This window comes from Homalodisca vitripennis, chromosome 4 (genome assembly GCF_021130785.1).
Source record: "Homalodisca vitripennis isolate AUS2020 chromosome 4, UT_GWSS_2.1, whole genome shotgun sequence".
Lineage (NCBI taxonomy): Eukaryota > Metazoa > Arthropoda > Insecta > Hemiptera > Cicadellidae > Homalodisca > Homalodisca vitripennis.
The window spans coordinates 49,349,894-49,373,622 of record NC_060210.1 but is presented as its reverse complement, the minus strand read 5'-3'; the positions used below and the strand labels follow the sequence as shown (position 1 = coordinate 49,373,622).

Here is a 23,729-nt window from a genome sequence, read left to right as displayed (position 1 = left end):
GCAATCAATCGTAATTCAGTCGATTGAGAAGAAACAGCGCGTATTGCTAGTCAAACATTTAAAATAACAAATTATAACCTCTAACCTGTCATAACAGTGCGACCAAACAAACGAACTAAACCGACCAATCACCACGCACGGAGTTAGAATTTAACTGTGTTTAGCAAGAATTTCAAATTCCAATTTTAGTAAATGTTTTATTCAACTTTACCATTTACAATAACAAATTTTAATTAATTTCAAATTATGTACAATGTTTTAGTAAACAAAATATATTTCTATAGTTAAAATCTGTGCAATTCTTATTTTCATTCAATTCCTTGTTCCTATTGTGCAATTTAATAATATTCATATCAATAAATATTCTACCGAGAAAAAGACGTCACGTAAAATCTTCGCCCGTAAAACCGACTTTACAGGCAACCATAATTTTATGGAGTGATGTCTAGTGCATATTTTTGTATACTTCGGAACATAAAGGGTTAATAAACATTTATATATTATCATCCTCTAAATGGCATTTGAAATGTTGATAATGTCTCTAAATAATCTGCTAAGTTGGACAAAATTACTTACTGCTGGGAAATCTCAGTACGCAACTATACTTACAGTTACATGTCAACGCACAATGTAATTTGTGGTAGTAAAAGGGTCAAAAGAGAAAAATGTACATTATATTTTTGTACAGTATCTGGATATAAATCACACATAACCTGAGACAACACAGTTTTGCTTGAAAGATTAACTCCTGTTGTGTTTGTAGATCTGATCAAACCTCATAGATAACCTTGAAGAAAGAACACCTGTTTGCTGTGTTTTCCTAGACCTGAGCATGAAAAACGAGAATTGGATCCCAGAATGACAACAATTTTCAACTGTTTACAAGGGTTTGCTTCACGCAGGAACCATTTCAATTCAATATTCTAGTAAAATCGGTTCTCTTACAACCAATATAAGAGAACTTTCCATAATTGAACCATTTCAGGAGTAATGATGAACTGGTACGTTTCTAGCAGTACTACACTTAGGAGTGAGATAAATAATAAAAAATTACACTCAAAAGCAATGTTTTTCAAATTTCCATTAAAACAACTGAACACAGACAAAAAAAGTTTAACTTTTTTTGTATAAAATATCATATGCATTTTTCTTGTTTGAACAAACATAGCGATGTTTAAGAACTTGTTGGTCTTGTCCCTAGAAATTTGGGAATGGACTTGGAATTTGGCGACCAGTCCGGTGCAAAGGATGCTACTAGATGTTGTTACTCTTGGTAAGGTAAGGTATTTTTTTTATTTTTTAGTGTGGCGGGTTTCCAAAGTCTGTTTGGTGAGATTTATCCTAAACTCAAAAAACATATGGCAGGTCATATTACTGGATAACGAAATAATTAAAAAATATTTTAGCACCAATAGTTATGCTAGAACTCCTGCGCATGGTTCATGCCTAAAGATAATCATATGTTTGACTTTTCCAGCCACAAGCAAGAATTGAGGTTGTTACTGTGCATGTTTCCAAGTGCTAGCATTCCACAACAGCTGTGACAAAGAGCATTCTACATTAGAACAAACTGCACCTTACTCTTTACTAATAAGCTGTGATTACTTGCACCCTCCTCCCCCTCCACGATTCCTCATATAACCATTCCCTTACCCCCAACCTCTAACATTGGTATGATGTATCGGTACGTTGCTACTCCTTTGCCAGTAAAACTTACACCTTTCAAATGGCTAAAATCTACATAATAAGTTGAAAATAATAAAAAAGTAGATTTATCAAATGGTCATTCAAAGCCAAAACCAACTGTATCTAATAAATTAACATTACATTGCTTTTGGATTCTTATGAAACTGCTTTGTCATTTGAGATATATATGTTTCTATCATGCATGTTTATGCGTTGTTTCCAGATAATGCTAGAACAACCAATGTTTAGTTTGATAATGTGGAGAGAGGAGATGCTTTTGTTGTATAATTTGTACTTGACTGAATAGTAATTATAATAAAACTATAGGACATGGAGATGGAATTATATATGTGTTAAATAATTTTCTGTTTTGTTTGTTTTTATTAATGTTTGATTACTAACAACTCATAAAAATCTAATTAACTTTTAAATACAGCTTCATTTAACAAAATTAAAACTAGTACACCAATATACATACGAATTATTCTGCAGAGAGGAAAAAAGTTAAAAAAAATATTACAATGGCAACAGATTTTTGATTCTGATTTAAAATTAACTGTACAAAAAAATCTTACAAGAAAATTACATTAAGCTACCGGAAAATGACTAGAGGATTAAATAAGAAGTTTAATACTGTTTTTATGCCTGAGTATAAGTCTTTGAGTGTAAGGGCAGTGAGCAGTTGTGTCTTCTTCGTAACACTGAGAGATGAGTCTTGACACGTGAGACATCCCAGCTCTATCAGAGTTATCCGGGGTTGGGCTTGGAATAACACACCAGAACTATCCCCAGAGAGAAGACCGGCAAACCAGATCCGATCACCAGGGACCAGGGCCTTGGTGAAGTTGACAAAAGCATGTTCAGCTACCAGAGTGGTTCTGGAGTCATCACTGCGCCAAAGGCCACCCGTGTTCATTGAGACTTCAATTTCCATCTCATACCTTTAAAACAGTTTAATTTCAAGACATAAAAATAAATACTTCATTTAGGAAAAGTGGCATTGTTTATATATAAGAAAAACTATTAATATGCTGCAAATAGTGTAATTTTAATAATAAAGATGTAAAATTTTATACACAAAAATTATGGGTTTAAAAACTTTTATAACTAAAATAAGATTTAAAATAATGTATTTATGTTTACAACACTCATTCACAAACACATTGTTTTAAAATTAAAAATTTTTCAGTGTCTTCCTGGTTCACTTGTACAGTAATTCAAAGCCTTTAAAACCAAAGATTTAATGGCTCTACACATGTTACTTATATTTTATCAAGTACTTAATTATACAATCTAACAAAAGATTGTTTACATAATCATTACCAGATTGAATGAAATAAGTATTCAGATCTCAGACAAATTATTTTATCATACTAAAATAGTTTAAGTTTAATGTAAAATGTTTAGCAACAAAAGATGGCATTATAATTTATGATTAGTCAACATCCAAATGATTTATCTAGATGAACCTTAAACATCAATCACAATTCTCCACTATTATTCACTACTTATCCCATGAATAAAATAACAACATTTATCATCGTTATTTACATTTCTACTGAGCACTCACGGCCTTCTCTAATGAGACAAATGGGCATGGTAGCAAACAAAACAAACAAAAATACTAACTACTATCAAATAATTAAACTTACAGATTTTTCAATTAAATGTTAAAAAGTTCAAACAAAGCATTTGCACAATACTGATACACAAGTTCTTTATACAAAATGATTGATAGCTTTTGAATTTGATAAGTACAACAAACCCTAAATATTTATGGGTGAACAAAATAATTACAATGAAATCCCCACTATATAAACTTGTCAATAACAACAATAGAGAAATAAATCGGACTTGCCACTAGATAAATCTCATCAACATTCAGCCAATAAATTTCGCTCTCACTATTAATTTTGTTCAAACAAAGATGGGATATGGATAATAATCTGAATTATTACTCACTTAATTTGATATACAACCTAAATGTTTAAATTAGCATAGTTTAAAATATGACTAATTTTAAACAAAAAAACTGTACAATATGTATATTTCATTTATTATATTCCACTCCATGACATAATGTCCAAGGCAAACATTAACAAGTACAAAGCTTCAAGATTCATGATTGTTTTAACAAATAAAGTTAATACCACTACTTAATTAACATGAACAAGCTTCAAAATTTCAAGTGTAAACATATATACATATTATATATGCATAATAGTTTTGACTTATAATTTTTGTTATCCCTAAGAACACCCAGCATTCTCTAAAGAGGAATGCAATTCAGGTCGGCACCTTAAGTATTCATTCCCAATTTACTTGAAATATATGTATTACGATTGACTATTAAGGTGGCTGTGGCTGCAGTGAGTTGTTTAACCTCAACTTGCTGAATTAAAAGTTTATTTTCACGTTTATTTGAAGGTGTTCTTTTACAATTATTAAACTTTAATCTTAAGTGATAACAGTTTAACATAATGTCAAGTGAAAGTGCAGATATTTGTGGCAACTGTGATAAAAAATTGCCAAAAGAAGGGGACCATGCTGTCTGCAAAAGCTGCAGTAGAGGATTCCACTTTGGAGACTGTTCTGTCAAGTCTCAAACATGTAAATCCATGAACAAAGTAATGCAAGAGAGTTGGAATTGTCAAAATTGCAGAAAATCTAAGAAGAGGAATGAATCTGTTGCTTCTAACCCGACTACGGAGGACTTGTCGAACATAACCTCAAAAGACTCTGTTGAGGTTGGTAGCCTAGGAGTATCAAGAGCTATTTTGTAAAAGTTAATACTTTGCCTAACATTCAGTCAAGCTTGGATACTATAGAAAAGTCCATTTCATTTCTGTCTGGGGAGCAAGGCAAACGTAATTCAAACTGGAATCATCTTATCAAAAATGTCAGACCATTCACATCGAAATTAGAATGGAAGAGATATGAAGAGAGAGTTGAAAAGCATATTTACAAGTACAATGAAGCCCTAGTTAAATCAAAATTAAACAAAGTAAATTGGAGTGAGCTGACAGGAGCAGATACTATTGTGAACATAAATTATAGCTTTGAAGTATTGACTAACAAATTTAATTTCAGTTTATAATGATTGTTTAGTTAAAAAGGAGGGACAACCTAAAACGCACTAGACCTAAAAGAATGAAAAACCTGGATGAATAATAATTTAATTAAAATTACACAAGAGAGAGATAAGTTATTTAAGTTGTGGAAAGGTGACCCGACTAATCTAAGAAATAGGAATATATATAAAACATTTTAGAAATAAAGTTAATAATGATATTAAAAATTTTAAAAATCGTTGCTATAACTGACAATTCGATAATGTTAAATGGGATACCACAAAATTATGGTCCAAAGTGAACGAACTGCTTGGAAGAAAAAAAAAGAAAAATGTAGATGAAATCATAATGGATACTATGAGCAAGACAAGGAACAAGTATGATATAGTGAATGGTTTTACTGACTACTTTTTAAATGGAGTTGTAAACCTAACACATACATGCCCCCACAGGCCAAATAGCGAGATAAGCCATAGAGATCATGATGTAAATAGATATCTTTATATACATGCTGCCATTTATAGAACTATATAGAATATAATATATACTATAAAAAATTGACAAGTCCCCAGGTAGTGATAAAATTAAAGCTAAAGATGTTGTATATGTTTCTGAAAAGATTGCACACATAATAGCTAGAATGATAAACACCTCATTATAAAATGGAGTATTCCCTGATAGCCTAAAAATGTCTGTAAGAAGGCCAGTATATAAGAGTAACGATAAGAAACAGTTTAGTAATTATAGACCTATAGCTATATTGCCAACCATCAAAAAAATATTTGAAAGGTGTGTCTCGAATTATCTGAATAAATATTTGAAAGAAAACAACATATTGAACCCCAACCAGCACATATTTCAAAAAAATAAATCAACTGAATACGCTTTAAAATCATTTGCAAACAAAGTAAATGGTTTTATGAATAGTAAAAGCCATGCACTCGCCTTATTCATTAATTTAAGTAAAGCATTTGATACAATTGAACACAAAGAACTGTTAAAATCACTTGAAGGAATAGGTATAAGAGGAATATTTTAAAGTTGGTTTGAATCATATTTAAGAAACATAAAATCTACTGTGAAAGTTGAAAATGAATATAGTGAATTAAAAACCAAAAAATTAGGAATGCCTCAAGGTAGTTTACTTGGACCAATAATGTTTTTGATTTATTTAAATTGTTTATTTGAGCAAATAACATATTGCACAATTTTAGCCTATGCTGATGATATACAGTAGTAATTATAAGTGGACATAGAAAATTAGGCAATGCAACTGAGAAACTAAATAGAGATTTTTAAATTTTAACTAAATGGGCACATGATAAAAAACTTATTATAAACGGACAGAAGACAGCCATGATGTATTTTTGCCCCCAGAACATGTCAGTTAACGAAGAAATTATTGCCAAGTTACATAGCAATGTTTAGAGATTTATTGCTTATATTTAACTATTTCCCCTGCTAATGGCTAATATTACCGCAGAAGCACCTAGACTGCTAGCCCCAGTGGTGTCTAAGCAATGATGTTAGCAAGAGTTTCTCTGGTACTTCCCGTAGTGCAGGGGGGGAAACGCCTTTTCGGTGGGCCTTAGCACTGATGAGGTAGGCGAAAACCAGGAAACTCGGACCCGGTCCTCCAAGGGTATGTGGGGGTTGAGCGTCAGGCCAACTACTCACATCGGAAAACCACTAAGTTCAGAAAAACCAACACAATGCCTCGGATACAGAACGGACTACACGGATTAGACCAAGGCCACCCTTACGGACTTTGAGATTTGGGACGTGGAATGTTAAAACTCTAGCTATACCGGGGGCCATTGACATACTGTCAGAGGAGCTTAGTAAATATGAGATGGATCTGGTTGCTCTACAAGAGTCCAGATGGCCAATAGCAGGAAAGCTAAATACCAAAGATTATATAATATATTATAGTGGAAATGAGGAAGGAAGATACCAAAGAGGAGTAGGATTTGCTGTACGCAGGAAGATTGAGAGTACTGTGATATGTTTCGAAGCCAAAGATGAAAGACTGTGTATAATTAGGATTAAGGGTAGGTTTAAGAATATATTTGTTATGAGTGTGTATGCGCCCACAGAAGATGCGGAAGACAACATAAAGGATGCTTTTTATGAAAGGATCGAGGAAGAGTATAGAAAACTTCCCAGCTATGACACAAAGATAATAATGGGGGACTTCAATGCAAAAATTGGCAAAGAACAAGTATGGAAAAGTGTGGCAGGATCAAATAGCTTACATGCAAACAGCAATGACAACGGTATGAGACTGTTGAGCCTGACATGGGCAGTAAACATAAAGATAATGAGCACATTTTTTCTAAGGAAAGACATACACAAAGCCACATGGACATCACCGAATGGCATCACAAAAAATCAAATAGACCACGTTCTGATAGATCTCAGGCATTCTAGTCATATCACCAATGTACGTAGCATAAGGAAAGCGGAATGTGGATCAGACCACTATCTAGTTCTAGTCAATCTATTACAGAGAATTAAGATAGAGAAACAATCAAAACAGAAAACCTCAATAAATGTTAATTTGGATCATCTAAGAAATGAAAAAATAAGGAAAGATTTCCAACTTAAAATGTCAAACCGTTTCCAAGCCCTAAGTATCTTAGCTCAAGGAAACCCAGAGGAAGATAAAATTGAAAGGGGCTGGACAAACATAAAGGAAACCCTACAAAACTGTGCAAAAGATGTGTGTGGAAAGAATGAAAGGAAGAACAAAAAACCATGGTTTGACGAAGAATGCAAAGAAAAAGTGGTGCAAAGAAAGGAAGGGAAAGAGACTTGGCTCAACAGGAAACAGGCAAGAGATAGGGAAGAATATAAAAAACGCTCAAGAGAAACGGTAAAAACACTCAGGAGAAAAAAGAGAGAATGGGTGAACAAAATCCTAGAGAAAGCGGAACAGGTTAGGACGGCAAAGAATAGCATAGACTTTTATCGATCGGTGAGATTTTTCAGGAAGGGATACAGCCCAATGCCATATGGAATCAAAAACACTCAGGAGAAAAAAGAGGGAATGGGTGAACAAAATCCTAGAGAAAGCGGAACAGGATAGGATGGCAAACAATAGCAGAGACTTTTATCGATCGGTGAGATTTTTCAGGAAGGGATACAGCCCAATGCCATATGGAATCAAAAACAAATCTGGGGAACTAGTGATACAGAGTAAAGAAGGGATACAAGTATGGCAAGAGTATTTTAAAGATCTCTTGAATGTAGAAGCATTGGAGGAAGAGGAAGAGGAAACCGAGGAAGTATATCAAAATATGGAACCAATGGTCCCAGATCCAACACTACAAGAAGTAGAAAATGCAATCAAGGAATTAAAAAACAATAAAGCTCCAGGAGAGGATTCAGTATCACCAGAATTGATTAAAGCAGGAATGGCAAGACTAGCGAAGGAGATTCACAAATTGATTCTGAATATTTGGGAAAAAGAAGTGATTCCAAATGAATGGAAGGAAGCGATAGTCATCCCTGTTCATAAGAAAGGTGACAAAAAAGAGTGCACCAACTACAGAGGAATTTCTCTCCTAAACTGTACCTACAAAGTGCTATCAAAGATTTTACAAAAAAGATTAGAGGAGTATACATCCAATATAATAGGTGACCACCAAGCAGGCTTTACTAGAGGTAGATCAACTACCGATCAAATATTCATACTGAAGGAGGCAATTGCCAAATACCATGAATTCAATAAATCCTTTCTATGCCTTTTTATTGATTTCTCCAAAGCATATGACTCGATTAATAGAAGAAGACTCTGGAAGGTTATGGAAAAGTATGGAATACCCAACAAATTAATAAACTTGTCAAAATCATGCATATCAGGATCTAGATGCAAGGTTAACATAAATGGGGAAATCTAGGAAAAGTTTGATGTAAGCACAGGTGTAAGACAGGGGGATGGATTGTCCCCATTGCTATTTAATTTAGCTTTAGAGGAAGCATTTCAAGAAGTAAGACAAACAGAAGCTGGAATTACAATAGGGACCAAAATAAATGTTCTTGCATTTGCGGATGATGTTGCAATTATGGCGAAGAGTAAAGAAGAGCTGAAAGTGCTGGTCGCAAAACTCCTAAACCATACACAAAAAGTTGGTTTAAGCATAAATGAAGAGAAAACCAAAATAATGGAGTGTGGGAGAACAAACCAAATAAAACAATGAAAATAATATAGAAATAGAAGGGCACAAATTTGAAAAAGTAAACAACTTCACTTATTTGGGAGTAATGCTGACGAATAATAATAAAGAAGACATGGAAATACAACAAAGGATAAATGCAGCACACAGAAGTTTATCAGCATGCCACAAGCTATTAAGCTCTCGACTACTATCACACAAAACCAAACTCCGTATATATAAAACCATTATAAGACCAGTTCTGTTATATGGCTCAGAAAACTGGGTGTTAAGTAAAAAAAACAGAAAAACGTTTGATAGTATTTGAGAACAAATTATTGAGAAAAATCTATGGGCCAACCCTTGAAGATGGAGAGTGGAGGATAAAACATAATGTAGAGTTGAGGCAACTATATATGGACCCAGACATAGTGGCCGAGGTGAGAAGTAGGAGAATGAGGTGGGCTGGGCCATTTACTAAGGAAGGAGGACAACTCCTTAGTCAAGAACGTCCTTGTAAACAATCCGGAGGGCAGAAGACCACCAGGAAGGCCCAAGTTGAGATGGCGAGACCAGATCAGAAGAGACATAAGAAAAACTGGGAAGAAGGGAAGAAGAGGCAATGGATAGAGAGATCTGGAGGCAATGTGTTGGCGAGGCAAAGTACCACCTTGGGTACCAAGAGCCACGGCAGTAAGTAAGTAAGTATTTAACTAATTTATAGAATGCTGTTTGTTGATAGGCAATATTTTATGTATTTTATTTATGGGTGGGGGGGGGGGGGGGTGGGGGGGGGGGGGGGTGGGGGGGGGGGGGGGTGGGGGGGGGGGGGGGTGGGGGGGGGGGGGGGTGGGGGGGGGGGGGGGAGTAAAATAAAGGCGAAATATAAGAGTATAAATTGTGCCCAAAAAATATATACATAATTATTGTTCAACTAAAAGGTAGCCTTTTCATATGTAGGCCAATAAAAAACAAGTTATTTAACTGCAATAATACTTAAAAACAGGTAACATATATCTTTAAATATGTTGTAGAAGTTCAATAGAATTTATGTGAAGAAGCGCTGAATAGGAATCAAACTAAACTAATTATTCATGCAATGTATTGTTCTTAAATTAAGTTATGGTTTGCACATTCCCTACACCCGTAAAAAAAAACACGACTATAATCGATTTAAAAAACTCTTCTTGGATTTCTCAAGTTTTGATGGCAAATGTTTTTCTCGTATAATAAAAATGTAATTCCCATGAAACCGTGTTCCAAGAGTTTAAGTACAAGTATTCCAGAATGCTCATTTTTGGAAATGTTTAAGATTGAACTTGATAAGTAAACTATTTATTTTGTAAAATATAAGAATAACAAAAATAATTTTAAACCTGAATTATACTTTTTAAGTACCAATCAGTAATTAAATAGTGTTTATGATTTTCCTAAAGAGCATAAACTTCTTATAAGCACATCATAGATCTATCATATTGAGGCATGGTTCCACTTCATATCCACACCAGAATAGCATTACTATAATAAGTAAATTCACTAATGATTAATTAAACATATTTTCGTTGAGTTTTTTCACGAATAACTCCACAATGAATGATTCAACCGGTTTATTGTAGTTGGGTATTAATACCACACTGATTTACTATACAGGTACTTATGAATTGAAAAGAAGTTGCCCACGCTCACAGAGTATTAAACATTAGTTTTGTACTGATATGATTGTAATGCAAAGGAGTGATTTTTTAGACATTCTGACTATAAGCTGTCAATATGCATCATGTTTTGATATAGGACTAATGCGTTCATTGATAGTATGTTAATGCAATATAAGTTGCTCTTCTGTTTGTAAAAAACTGATAACACGGTGCTGAATTTCCCTGTATACTAATGTCCGAATGGGATATGGGTGCTAGCAAACAATGACATGTAGTAACATGACCACTGGATGTTGTTTGCCCAAGATGGGCAAGTGTTATTCCAAAAAAAAAATAAATAATCCTACTGAAACAAGTCAAACCAATCCAAGAAAACTTATCGGCTCCAACACTACCAGTTATCATTTCACACGATTGACCGTGAGCGTAAGCTCGCTGTTACTTTGTTCATCTTAGAATTATCTGTTTTGTAATGAAACCACGATACTGAAAGTCCACATATGATTCATGCAAACACTCCTATCTGCCTCAGTGGCTTATAACAATACATTTTCCTTAATTCAATTCCGTTTTATTTGTAATGGCTCCATTTTTAAATATAAAATGAAATAAAAACTTAAATTTATTTCATAATTTCTACCAAAGGAATTATTTGATTGGCTCATTATTCAACAATTATAAAGAGTGGCTTGGTCCTTTCTTCAAATTCTATAAAAATGAAAGTTCAATAGAAACATTTCTTTTTTTTGCATGATTATAGAGGATCACGAAGAACAATTACATATTTATCGGAATTTTCGTATTTTAGTTTATCTAAAAATATTTCGTTTCTATGATTTAATTTGGTAAAGTGAAGTTACAAGTAATTATTTGGTGGTTATAATCTCAGAACCCAGGTGTTTCATTAACCTCTAAAACTTGTATTTACCACCCCCCCGTTTCTCCTTAGCTTGGTATCTAGAACCAACACCTTACAAGACAACGGATTTCGATCTCCATAAAATCACCTCTGTTTTAGAAAAGAATGATTCAAATTTAAGAAAAACAGTAATTAAAAATATTTTCTCAGTAGAAGCGAAGATCTCGATTTGCCATCGTATTTAAGCGCAAGACCAATGTAAAATGCAATGTGCGGCACTCATCAAAATGCCATGGAGTCACATCAATCCACAATTGAACTCAATGCTGCTTCTATTCAAATTCCCAAATTTCAACTTGAAGTTTCAAAAATCAAAATCTGAGTGTTATTGTGCATATAGTGTGAAAAGACAAACATATATACAGGCATAAATAAAGTTGTTTTTCGTAACCCCCATGAGTGATGTAGGCTTTGCGAATACTCAGCCAATAAGTTAACGAAAATATTAGAAAAAAGAATCTTGAGATATTAAATTAAATAGATTTGTGGGGTAATCTATACGTGATTTAACAAATGTGGATAGAATGATACTCGAGAGACGTTTGTTCTTAGGTAACCTCTTTCGAAACAAAACTCACTAAAGTTTACGCGAAGTATGTTCACTGATGCGTTTATAGCCGATGCCGATCATACCGATGCCAAGTTATGTAAGTTTCATTAGGAGATAACTGGCCGAAGCATATTTCAGTCTTATAAATTGGACGTATTTAACAGTATAATTCTCTAATATTTTCTATATAATTTAGTAAACATTAAATTAATATAAAAAATAACTATGAAACTATTTACTTAAATGTCTTTTTTGTGAATCAAATAATATTAGAGCTGAATAATCATTAATTTTAAAATTCAGACTTCAATTACGTAATAATATTTTTAATGAACGGCGTTAGTCCACTCTCTAAACTCGTGAATACGTTGCTAGTTATTATGACTAAGTAAAGATACCAGGCGCTTGTGTTTTGATAAGGTCCCACTCCAATAATTATTATTAGGTCTCGAAATTATGGAATGTTATTCTTTGAGCTATTAATAAATATGACAAGCTTCCAAAACCTGATTGCGTGGTAGTGAAGGAATTTTCCAAAGTCCAAATGTCTAGTAGCTCCGAATACTAACTGGACTAAAACTGTCCTTATGGATACCAATGTTAGGTACTTTCCGTTCATCGTAGTTTACTCATCTACGTTGCTTCCACCCCCTCCCTCGAGGGTTAGCAATAATTGGTCTGACAAAACATAAATAATATACAAACATCCCCTTTAGGACATTACAAGTTACTGATTTCATATTAGTTATTAGAACAGTTAAACAAGTTTAGTAAGGAAATTTCTATGAAGAGCCAGTAATGCAATTCGTTATGAGTATAATATCTCGGCCTTAATTATGTACAATTTACACTGAAACAATTCCCCCGTGGGTTACTAGTATTTCGACACTATTTAACTACCTACGTCATTTACATAACTATTTATATCCGTGAATTATTAAAACGACTTATATTAGTATTAATTTATCTTACAGACTAACTTATTAATTTCCCTACTGTTTATCGAACCAGGACTAAGAGCAATCTTACTACGAGGCCCAAGGCTTAGTCTATACCCGTTCACGATATTCTAACTTCTGTAAAGACACCCAAATTTATTAAACTGACAATTTCTTCCTAAAGCCGCTAACATTACCCCGCAAGGCACGTTAAAAAATCCCCCATTAATGGCATGTGGGTTAAGAATCCGGGGGCCTCACACTCAGCCTATACTCCTCCCTCTATCCCAGGTCTCTCTCAAAATCCAGACTGATGCTGAAGGGCTTGATGTCGGATTCACCTACACACGTAGCACAGCTCCAAGCAAAATCCCAGACATGCTCACACTCACCAATGCCAGCTCCGTTGCCGACCCTCCCCTGAGTCGCACCGCGCACGAGTTCCACAGAACAAGCTGACCTCGTGTGATCAACTCGACTCCCATGCCGTCTGGCGTCCGTGCTTATCGCTTACCGTAAGCAGGCAGTCTAAACCTTTTTTGAACAGCTGATTTGGCGGTTCTACATCAGATGACCTGTTCTGTCCTCTATTGACATGCAACAATGAATGCGCACCCCGACTTCTTCTTCCATTTGGATGCCTAAAACTTTACGTTTATGTATATGTGATGCTCCCCCCCCCCACCCCCCGACGGGTCGCATCAGGTCCTCTATCCATAACAATAACCCGCTGCTCAGGTATCTAAACAGAAAATGCTCACAGCGTCACATTCTAAATGATTTGGAGCGCTACTAATTTTGAATCCCTATCCCATTCCCCTAGAGTAGTTAATCTAGTCCTACCTGCTCGTGTAACGCACAGTTTTGAGTAACATCGTGAGTCTTTGCATTCCTTAAAAGGCACACGGCCAAAATACACGTAATCTTCCAGCACCCGTTCGGGACCCCTACCCCAACCCAAAACACAGTGTGCACGAACACTTGCGCAACTTCTCGTAGTTGTAATGTGTTTTAAGGCACAAGCACTTTTACTTCTCGAAATACAATCGTACGCGGTATAACGGAATGAGCGGGATGGAATGAAAAAATTACCTCTACGAAAGTGATTAGATATTAGGCATCTTTTGTACACCCCGCCGTCCCACTATTGGAACACCATAATTAATGCTCCGCAAATTGCCTCTCCAAATCTCAAATAACAATTGCTCTGACATTAGCCTATGGTCACCACTGGTTCCGCGACGAGCTCTTACATCCATTTTCTACCTTACTAGCAAAAGTTAATTCTTGTTCCCGCCCCCGATAACAAAACTCTATTACCAACCTCAGTGAAAATGTCTGCATAAAGGTAAGTATCTCAGTCATCAAACAAATCCACGAGAACCATTCGAAGTCCCTTATAATTTATCGACTCATTGTTAAAAAGCCCCGGTTCATGTTCATTTGAAACATGAAAACACCCTAACCGTGACGTGATATAAAAAATTCAGATGACTAATAATTAAAGGCTATTGAACCATTTTCGCCCACACCCTCCCGAAAATGGTTTAACGGTACATCTTCTCTGCACTTAACAAAAACGATTACAAGCAATGATAGCGCAATAATTTCAGTTTGCCCTGAAAAATACCCCATGTCGTACTTTATTTTTAAGAGCGCTTCTTGAGCAAACTTGAAATAACATAATCGATCCTTTCAATTTATCTGCCCAGATCCGTTCATTTCCCCGAACAAGATTAACGTCGAAGATGAAGTTAAGCGCAGTATTCTAGACGTATTATTTCTCGATTGTCATTAAATTCGGAGAATATTGTCACAAGTTTTTCCTGGATCGCCCAAAGCAAAGTCGGAAATCCGCTCTATTACTTCCAGGTGGGGGCATTAATGAGATTGAAACTAGTTTCAATGATTATAACTTACTGATCATTAATCAACTTAACGTATTCCTTGCTATACTATTGTCTACAAATATGATATTATTTATAACCACTGGGTATGATTTAAACTCGTGTACCAGACAAAAATATACTGCAGAAGGCTGGAGTATCGAAGGCCTTAAAATTTAATTAAAAAAATCTGTATTATCAGCAGTTTTATTGTGTTCCACGTGGGGGGGGTGGGGGGGGGGGGGGGTGGGGGGGGGGGGGGGTGGGGGGGGGGGGGGGTGGGGGGGGGGGGGGGTGGGGGGGGGGGGGGGTGGGGGGGGGGGTTTTGGATAGTTGTACTTGGAATTATAGCTGCGTTTCTCAAAATGCTTGTATATCCTTTAAAGACATTGGATACTCAAATCCCGAAAATATCTCGTCATTTACAAATTTCCTCGTATTGCTTTGCTCTATCAACATGAGTCTCGGGTTTTTCAATAGCACATCGAATAGAATAAACAAAACAGAAATCATCTTTATTTTTGATATTTACAACAAGCTTTCTTTAACCTTTATCTCTTGTGGCAAATCAATATATGATCCTGCGTTCATAAAATTCATGTTTATTAAGGCTCAAAATCAGTTGTTTACAGCGTTTTAATGTCCATCCAGAACCTCGATTTGGATGATTAGATTGTTCACGATGCGTTAATTTATTAAATTGTTTAGTGATAAAATCGTTTAACGTCAAAGACTTCATCGGATTTTATAGTAAAGTACATTGGACATATTTGTGGTTCACTTCCGTTTAACTAAAGTTCGTTCGTATTCACATTCTAAAAGAGAGATAGCCCCTTCATATTTTTAACATTTTCTTGAAATTTTTCGATTAAACTTTTATTTCAGGCCTCATAATTGATAGATATTTGTAAGTTGACATGAACTTATCGTTTAAAATTCGTTAAAATGTATTGCTTAAATAGACCTTGTATAGAGGATAAAACTCCTACATCAATGATATTTTTAGGTTTTTCGTTAAGAGTTTTGTCTATTTGTTCGATCGTTTCAGACTTAGTTTTATCGTTAGTTTTGATAGACAATTTTTCGGCGATTGAATGAAATTTTTTCGTCAGTAAATAGATTGAGATCTTTTTTATCTTCCTTAAAGTTTCTCTTTAATTCCCTTAATTTCTCTATATTATACATGTTTTGATAGTTATCGATTTGGTTTTTCTTTAGCCCATTGTCTTAAATAATTTAGTTCGTTTTCGTAAAGTTGTTTGTTTTTGGCATGAAAATTTAGAATTATAATGGCGATCATAGTTTTTTCTTAAAATTTCTTTTTTACAAAACGGACATGATATTTTTTCGGACCTCCCATTTAATTAGAAAAACTTTGAATGTTTCAAATATCGGGTTGTAGGATGAAAATTTAAATTGTTTTATACTTTTTTTTCAATATTTTTAGTATATTTTTACTAACTAAACTGCTGAAATTGGCAATAATTTGAGATAATTCGGTAGATTTTCAGGATTTTTTCAAAAAAACTCTTAGTAACCAGTTTGTATGTACCTAAAAAACCTTGATTTTGGTCCAGTTTAGGATCAAAATCAAGGTTTTTTGTGTTGGTGGTATAATGTCGATTTCCCCCCAATTTTTTTCTATCTAAATGGAGCTACTAAAGGAATTAAATGAGATTGGTGAACTAAGATTTCAAAGAGTATAAGAAATTAATGGAATTAGAAGAAAAAAAGAAATATAAAATTTTGAATTTGGGGAAAATAAAAGATAAATTTGATGATGACAATAATTGCCGAGTTGGAAGATTGTAAAGTACACTTGCCGAACAGATTTTTGAATGTTTTGGATGAAAAAAAGATTAAAGAATTGAAACAAAAATGAAAAATTACACTTGATTGTTACTGGAAAGAAGACTATTAAAGATAAAGACTGTGTTACAATTAACTGTGTAGAATAAAGATTTTCGAAGATTTTTAGAAGCTTAGTTAGAAGCGAACAGCTGTAGATTCGGTTTTCCATTACACTTTGATTGTTACTGGAAAGAAGACTATTAAAGATAAAGACTGTGTTACAATTAACTTTGTAGAATAAAGATTTCGAAGATTTTTAGAGCTTAGTAGAAGCGAACAGCTGTAGATTCGGTTTTCCATTCGTGCTTTCCTCTTTGGTTATTACAGATTTCGTTTATGGTCCTTCAAACAGTATCTTATACTCAATTTACCTGTTGGCTCCAAAAGTGGTCCAGGACCGCCAGTTTGTTATCTACTTATATATATATATATATTATATTATATAAATATATATATATATGTATTATATATATATATATATATTATAAATATATATATATATATGTATGGATATATATATATATATATATATATATATATATATATATAGTTGTTAGTTTAATGTATACAAATTTGGACATTGGATTGAATTGCAGAAATATGTTACACTTTGTAATTTACACTTAAAATTAGGTTTTGCATTCAAAATTGCTTTGTTCACGTTCCGAAAAATCTAAACTATGTGAGAGAATTAAAGAAACTAGACTTGTGACCGAAAAATTCTTAAAGCATTTTTCATAAACTGTTTTGTTGGAGGTTGGATAGAAATTTAGAAGGGCTTATCTGCTAGAATAAGATCACTAGAACGGTGAGATTATAAATATATTGAATATTCCAAAAGTATTATTGCTTTCTAAAATTTTGTATTTATGAGCAAGTTATAAATTTACATGAATAAATACCTTATAAAGCTTTCACTGCTGTCTATCCAGCCACAAATCGAACTCACCTCATTAATATTTAGTTAGTTATTTAATGTCAATCCATATATATTTAAATGGTTTTCCTTGAAAGTACAAGCAACTTTTTAATTCATAATAGTTTGCTGTAATGTAATACTATTTCTGTCGCAGAATTTCACCATAGTCCATGTAAGTTTGCAAGATGCATAGAAGATTTAAAATTATAATAGACATGTAATACAGTCCATACACTTGTTCTTTCGAACTTCGTGGACAGGGGTATTGGAAAATACAACAGTTTGTGATATAGTTGCGAAGTAACCTGCATTATATTACTGATTCTATTATAAGATTATACGACAGAACTGTTTCTATTTGATTGAATTTTACATGAATCGTCTAGATCAGTATTTACGTCCTTCGAGCCATAAAGAGTATTGTTGTTAAACACATTCATAACTATTATTTTTCGTTCATAGAAGGAGTAAAAACTTCAGAATATCTTAAGATTATTCTTGAAGTTATACCAAATTTGAGACCTACATCTTAAAACAATTTTTGTACTCGCATTAATTAGTTTTACAAATAAATTCTTGCATAATTTTCCGACTATAAATAACACCATACACCCTTTGAGGTTAAAAATTGTTCTGTTCAACAAGGAGTTTAAAATTAATAATAACGGCTGTTTGTACATACGGCTCTTACGGTGAATGAGATCAGACCCCGTATTTCTACTGTATACACAAGATCCAGGTATAATGATTTGGAGCCTCTACAATATTATTGCAATGTTCATTTTCTAGTTGTCTATAAATGCTTGGTAAATTGTTTATGCTGCTGGGTACTAATATTCTCAAACACCGATATTAAATCAAACTTTAAGTATCCAAAATCATGCCCTAAGATAACATAAACGGTCCCTATAACGCAATGGGAAACAGGAATTAGCAAAGTATCTCCATTGTTTTAATCAGATATTGCAAAAGGTAAGGAAGACGCTAGAACAAAATTTACTTTTCATATTTTTCTATTTAACATAATAACATGAAGAAAACATATTTACATCAAATAACTATCTGCAATTCCATTGCCTTAAAATTTAAATAACAAAAAGCTAAATAAATATTTGCTTAATAAAACATTCCAGTATGCTTATCTTATTTTTAATACGTAGCAACTGATATGTAACTAAAACAAAACTATATTAAAATTTGTTTTAGCTAAATTTGTTTTGGACAGTTAAATGTTCTCTTTATCACTAACGTGGTTTTCGATCTAATTACTGTTTCTTAAACTAAGGGTAAACCGTATCAGTTTTAAGGTAATAAAATAGTTTAATTTTAGTAACACTTAAAACAGATTGAATATAAATTAAGTGCAAGTGGCAAATTTTAATGTTGTGTATTTTAGAAAGGATTTTACATGAATATCTCTAACAAGAGAGCTTAGTGTGCATTACCTGTCCACTTTGTCGTAGTTATATCTGCTGTCTTCTGTACAAAAGCGAGATAAAATAACTTTGCACTTTCTCCCAGTGCTTGTTTTCGTCCAGCTCTATTTCTTCCCTCTAAGTAAACTAACAATATTTGCTCTTTTGATTACAGAGCATTAAATGAGGGAGAGTTAGTGCAGCAGTCAAATTATTTTCAGTACGTTTCGTTCTATGATTAGAAATTCAGCATACTATAACATTGTGGCTTCAGTTGTATTGAATCATAGCCAATCTAAATTTTTTAAATAGTTAAACGTATTAAGGCTATGCACTGTTATTGGATATTTCGAATGAATAACCTATGTCTTATAGAATTTCTTACAATGCAGTCTAAAATATTGTTCCGGTATTTTTAACCACCTGTTTTTAGTTAAAAAGCTTCAAGAGCTACTGAGCAAAGATCTAAAGTTTACTGTAGAGGACACCGGTTAGGAAATAACTGGCCTAGTGTAATAGAGAGTTTAAATAATGTATATTATCTAGCACCTGATGAATATTTTCTAAAAATTCACCATTTCCCACCAGTACAATAATTTCCAACGGAGCTGTCTTATTTACTGTGAATTATACTGTGAATATTTTACTTAATATTCGCAGTAAAATACCCTAAATTTATAGTGGATTTCCTAAACATTTCTAACATCTTGTGCTTGTAAAAGTGATAACCCAGTGAGTTCTCCTATACGTTATTGATGTTAGGTTGATGAAATTGAGTGAATGCTCGTGGCTCCTCACGATAATTAGCATCTGGCTTTTTTGTACCTTCCAGTCGAACCTGCATTGGCTAGCGCAAAAGCCGATGTGTCACCTATATCTAGATAACCTTATAGATGTAGAGGTGCGACTCACCATTAACCGCAAATATCGAGATATTGCAGTGCAAGAGCAGATCGATAGTTCTAGTCTACTTCAAGAGATGGCTGTTAGAGTTTGTGGGATTTCTTAAGTGCTAACGGTTGTTACCAACCTAGACATTAGGGTGCAGGGGTACGCTGCCTACTCTGACTGAAGCGGCTGGTACAGAGCTGGCTTTCCCTTCTTTCAAGGAGATATGATTGAGATTAATGCCCTAAACCCTTTATCATGGATTTTGACAGGTGGCCCCTACCCCCAACCTTACCCATCCTCACTCCGGAAGTAACGGAAAGCTCTTTACAGAACCCCTAGCAATTTTTAAACTTCTTTTTCTAAAAGGAAAAAATACTAACAGCTACAGATTCTAATTTTAATGTATAGTATATATATATATATATATATATATATATATATATATATATATATATATATATATATGTATCACAGCTTTTCCGTTCTCCACTTTAGTGTCATCCCCAGTCACTGGAGATTTCACTTGTTCGTAAGTCTTACATCCTTGCGTTAGTTATTGGAATTCTCGGAAAAAAGAACAAACGGTCTTCCTATCAACCGTTCCTTCCAGAAATCGGGTAGGTGATTTCTAGTAGGCTACTATAACGAACATTTTTAATATTAGAGATACAGCCTCAAAAAGTGTTTGATGAAATTATATACAATAATAAACCTTTGAACACTTTTGATATATTTTTTTTATTTCGTACGATGTACATTTTAAATTCTATGAATTCATCTTTAGGTACATGTTTAGGTTAAGGTAAATTCAAAAAGAAGTAATCATTTTTAAGTTCGACGTTTCAACAATGCAGCATGTGAGGTCTTACATACCTAAAAGTAAACCGCACAAATGACCATAGTGAAATAAGTTAAATGTTATCACCCAGTACCCCTATCACAAAGTATCATGTTCCAACCTTATCACTTTGTAGCTTAAAAGAGTACTATGAAAACTACCGAATTATAATGAAATATATTTGTAAACAATATTGTACGAATAATATCCAATATTGATTGATCCTGATAATGATATAACTCTATAGAACCAAAACGATGTAGATGGTACGTGACTGAGAGACTGTGGTCGGAAGATTCAAACTCAAGGAGGCCAGAGCTATTTAAGAGGTTGTATAGTACCAGAATTCACATATCGATTGTGGAAAAAAGTAGTGGATAGGAAGATCGATGGTACTTCTGCCAAGAATTCCGATAACGAACGCAAGGTTTTAAGAGACACAAACAATTCCCTAAAAGCTGGATAAGACATAAAAACAAAAAAATATGAATAACTATGATACTTACAATATTTTTAGAAGAAAAAAGATTATGTGAATTAAAGAAAAACTGAGATTGGGGATCGTGATATGAAAAATTTTCAAACAATACTGTCTTCAAGTTATGTGGTTGGCTTTAATATAAACCTACATTAAGTTCTAGTTCTATAAATGAAACAAAGTAGTTAATAAAAAAAGGTATTTCTCTGTTTATCTTTTTTTTTTCATTATTATATAACCTCATTTACCACTAAGGCTAAAAAGTATTCGATATAAGAGAACCTGAAACCATATAACTGGGAACTAGTATTTTATCTGTTTGGGCAAAATGCCGTACGGCATTTTTTGACGTTATTATTTTATGACATTTCTATATTTTGAAGGTAGCTTGAGTTTATTCACAAATAATTTAAATATAGTTTATTTTAAATTCCATCACACAAACTAAGTCATAATATGCAGTACTGCACGAAATCAACTACAGAAATTAAATAATTGGAATATTCATTGTACAAAGACAGGACAAATAAAAATAGTAAATATCGTTTTAGTTTTAATCTTCCGAATATTAAAATAAAATACTTAAGGCAATCATGATTAGAGCTCAGGCGGTGAAGATAAACAAGGATTGCATGGCTGTACTTGAATATTACTATATTCCTGCTGTCTATGCATTGTATTTTCTTAGGCATCGAGATATCAGGGTGGTCTCCTCCTATTGGCATAACGTGGCTGAGTACTTGTATTGTCTTGTCAGAAGAGATTGAGAAAAAAATTAAGAAAAATATATACAACTTGATTTGTAACATGAAAACTTTATGCAATGGGCATGCTCAATTGAATATAACAACACCATAATCTTCCTTGGATATGGCTATATTGCAAACAGTATGAACGTACAATAATATTACACAAATAAAGGGCATAGCACGTAAATATTTATGTAATGTTAAAAGTTAAAATATGAAAACTGATGAATACGCTACCAGTGAAAATGAGCACTAAAATTTTAGTCCAGATGATTTTATCAAGGCACGTTTTAGTGTTATAGAACCTAACATAATACATTGTTTTAAAATGAAAATGATTGCGTATCAATAATCTATTATATCACAAAATTTATAAGTTGATAATACACTCATGTTACTCATCTTACACAACGAATAAACCAAACTGTGAAGTAACGTACAGATTATTCTTTAATCATATGTGTTTAGACTAGCTGATATCGAATTCAGATGGTCTTATAAGAGCTTTTACACAAAACGTAAGACACGTGACTCTGTGGTACACATGAAGTTTTGTGGTTTCATATATATTTCAGTATCTCGCTCGTGATATATTCTTCTATTTATTACTTAGGTGGGATGCTGAGGAGGACAAGGCCGGCTCAGAGTTAGCGCGTGACGTCTCCCTACACACTGGGGACACATTGTGCTGCTTGTAGTCAGGCTTCGTCACTGACTATATCTTTTCCTCTTTTTCCACATACTCCGTATTTATATTTTAAGATTTGACAGAAAAATAAACTATAAAACTGTTGTGTATTATTTCATCTACACCAAATTATCTACATGTATTTATTCTAGGTGGCGTTTTTTTGGAATAAGCAAAACATTATTAGACAGTTACTCGTCGCAACGGAAATATAAGTTTCGTTCTTGCAGTTGTAGTTTGTGATTGGTTCTTCCAGCTCTATAAAAAGAAAATTAAATTTTGTGACAACTGAAATATTATTCATTTATTGTCATGAAATCTTCTTGTAATCATTACCTTGAACAAAATTGGATGTTATTTTGCAATAAAAAAAAATTATAAAAAAAAGTTTTCAATTCCACTTTTTATATGTTATTTGACTTTATTGTTAACGGGATTTGAATTAATTTTAAAGTTTGAATGTCTGGCTTTCAAAGAAATGGGAAGTACCAAGCTGGCCAGAAACCTTCGTGTGGACCATTTGGGACAGTAATTATTTTCAAAATCCACGTGATATAGCATTTAACTTAAATATACAAAATCTATATAAATGTTCAAAGTAAACCTTAAACTTTAAACAGGTTATTAACATATAAATACATATTGCGACATGATTTGTATATCACTCATCCTAACTAAATACTCTGTCGAATCCTCCTCCCCAAGAGAAGTAAGTACAATTCTGATTAAATAAAGCAATTTAAAGCCTGGTACATTAGATTTAATTTTATACGTTGAGCAACAAACGTTACTCAACTGTTGTAATCTTGTACCATAGCTTTTTAATATCGGTATAAAAGAAACACTGGTTGTGGTTTACGTGACTAAGAACTTTTGGTTCTACAAAACCTTCCATATGCGTACTGATCGTGTATTAAAAAATTCAAACGTTATTGAAAATGCTTTTTAACAAATGGTTTATAGACATAAATTAAATTCGTGGGTACCTATGAATGATGCACATAAACAATAAAAACTCTTACAAATATAACTTTTTTT

At 33.5% G+C, this 23,729-nt stretch overlaps 1 protein-coding gene across 1 annotated transcript; it reads left to right on the top strand.

Annotated features, from left to right (window-relative positions):
• The first annotated feature begins 6,609 nt into the window (after positions 1 to 6,609).
• Positions 6,610 to 7,845, top strand: LOC124361012 (craniofacial development protein 2-like). Its single transcript, XM_046815048.1, has one exon. It carries the CDS (start codon positions 6,610 to 6,612, stop codon positions 7,843 to 7,845), a length of 1,236 nt encoding a protein of 411 aa, XP_046671004.1.
• Positions 7,846 to 23,729: the final 15,884 nt, after the last annotated feature.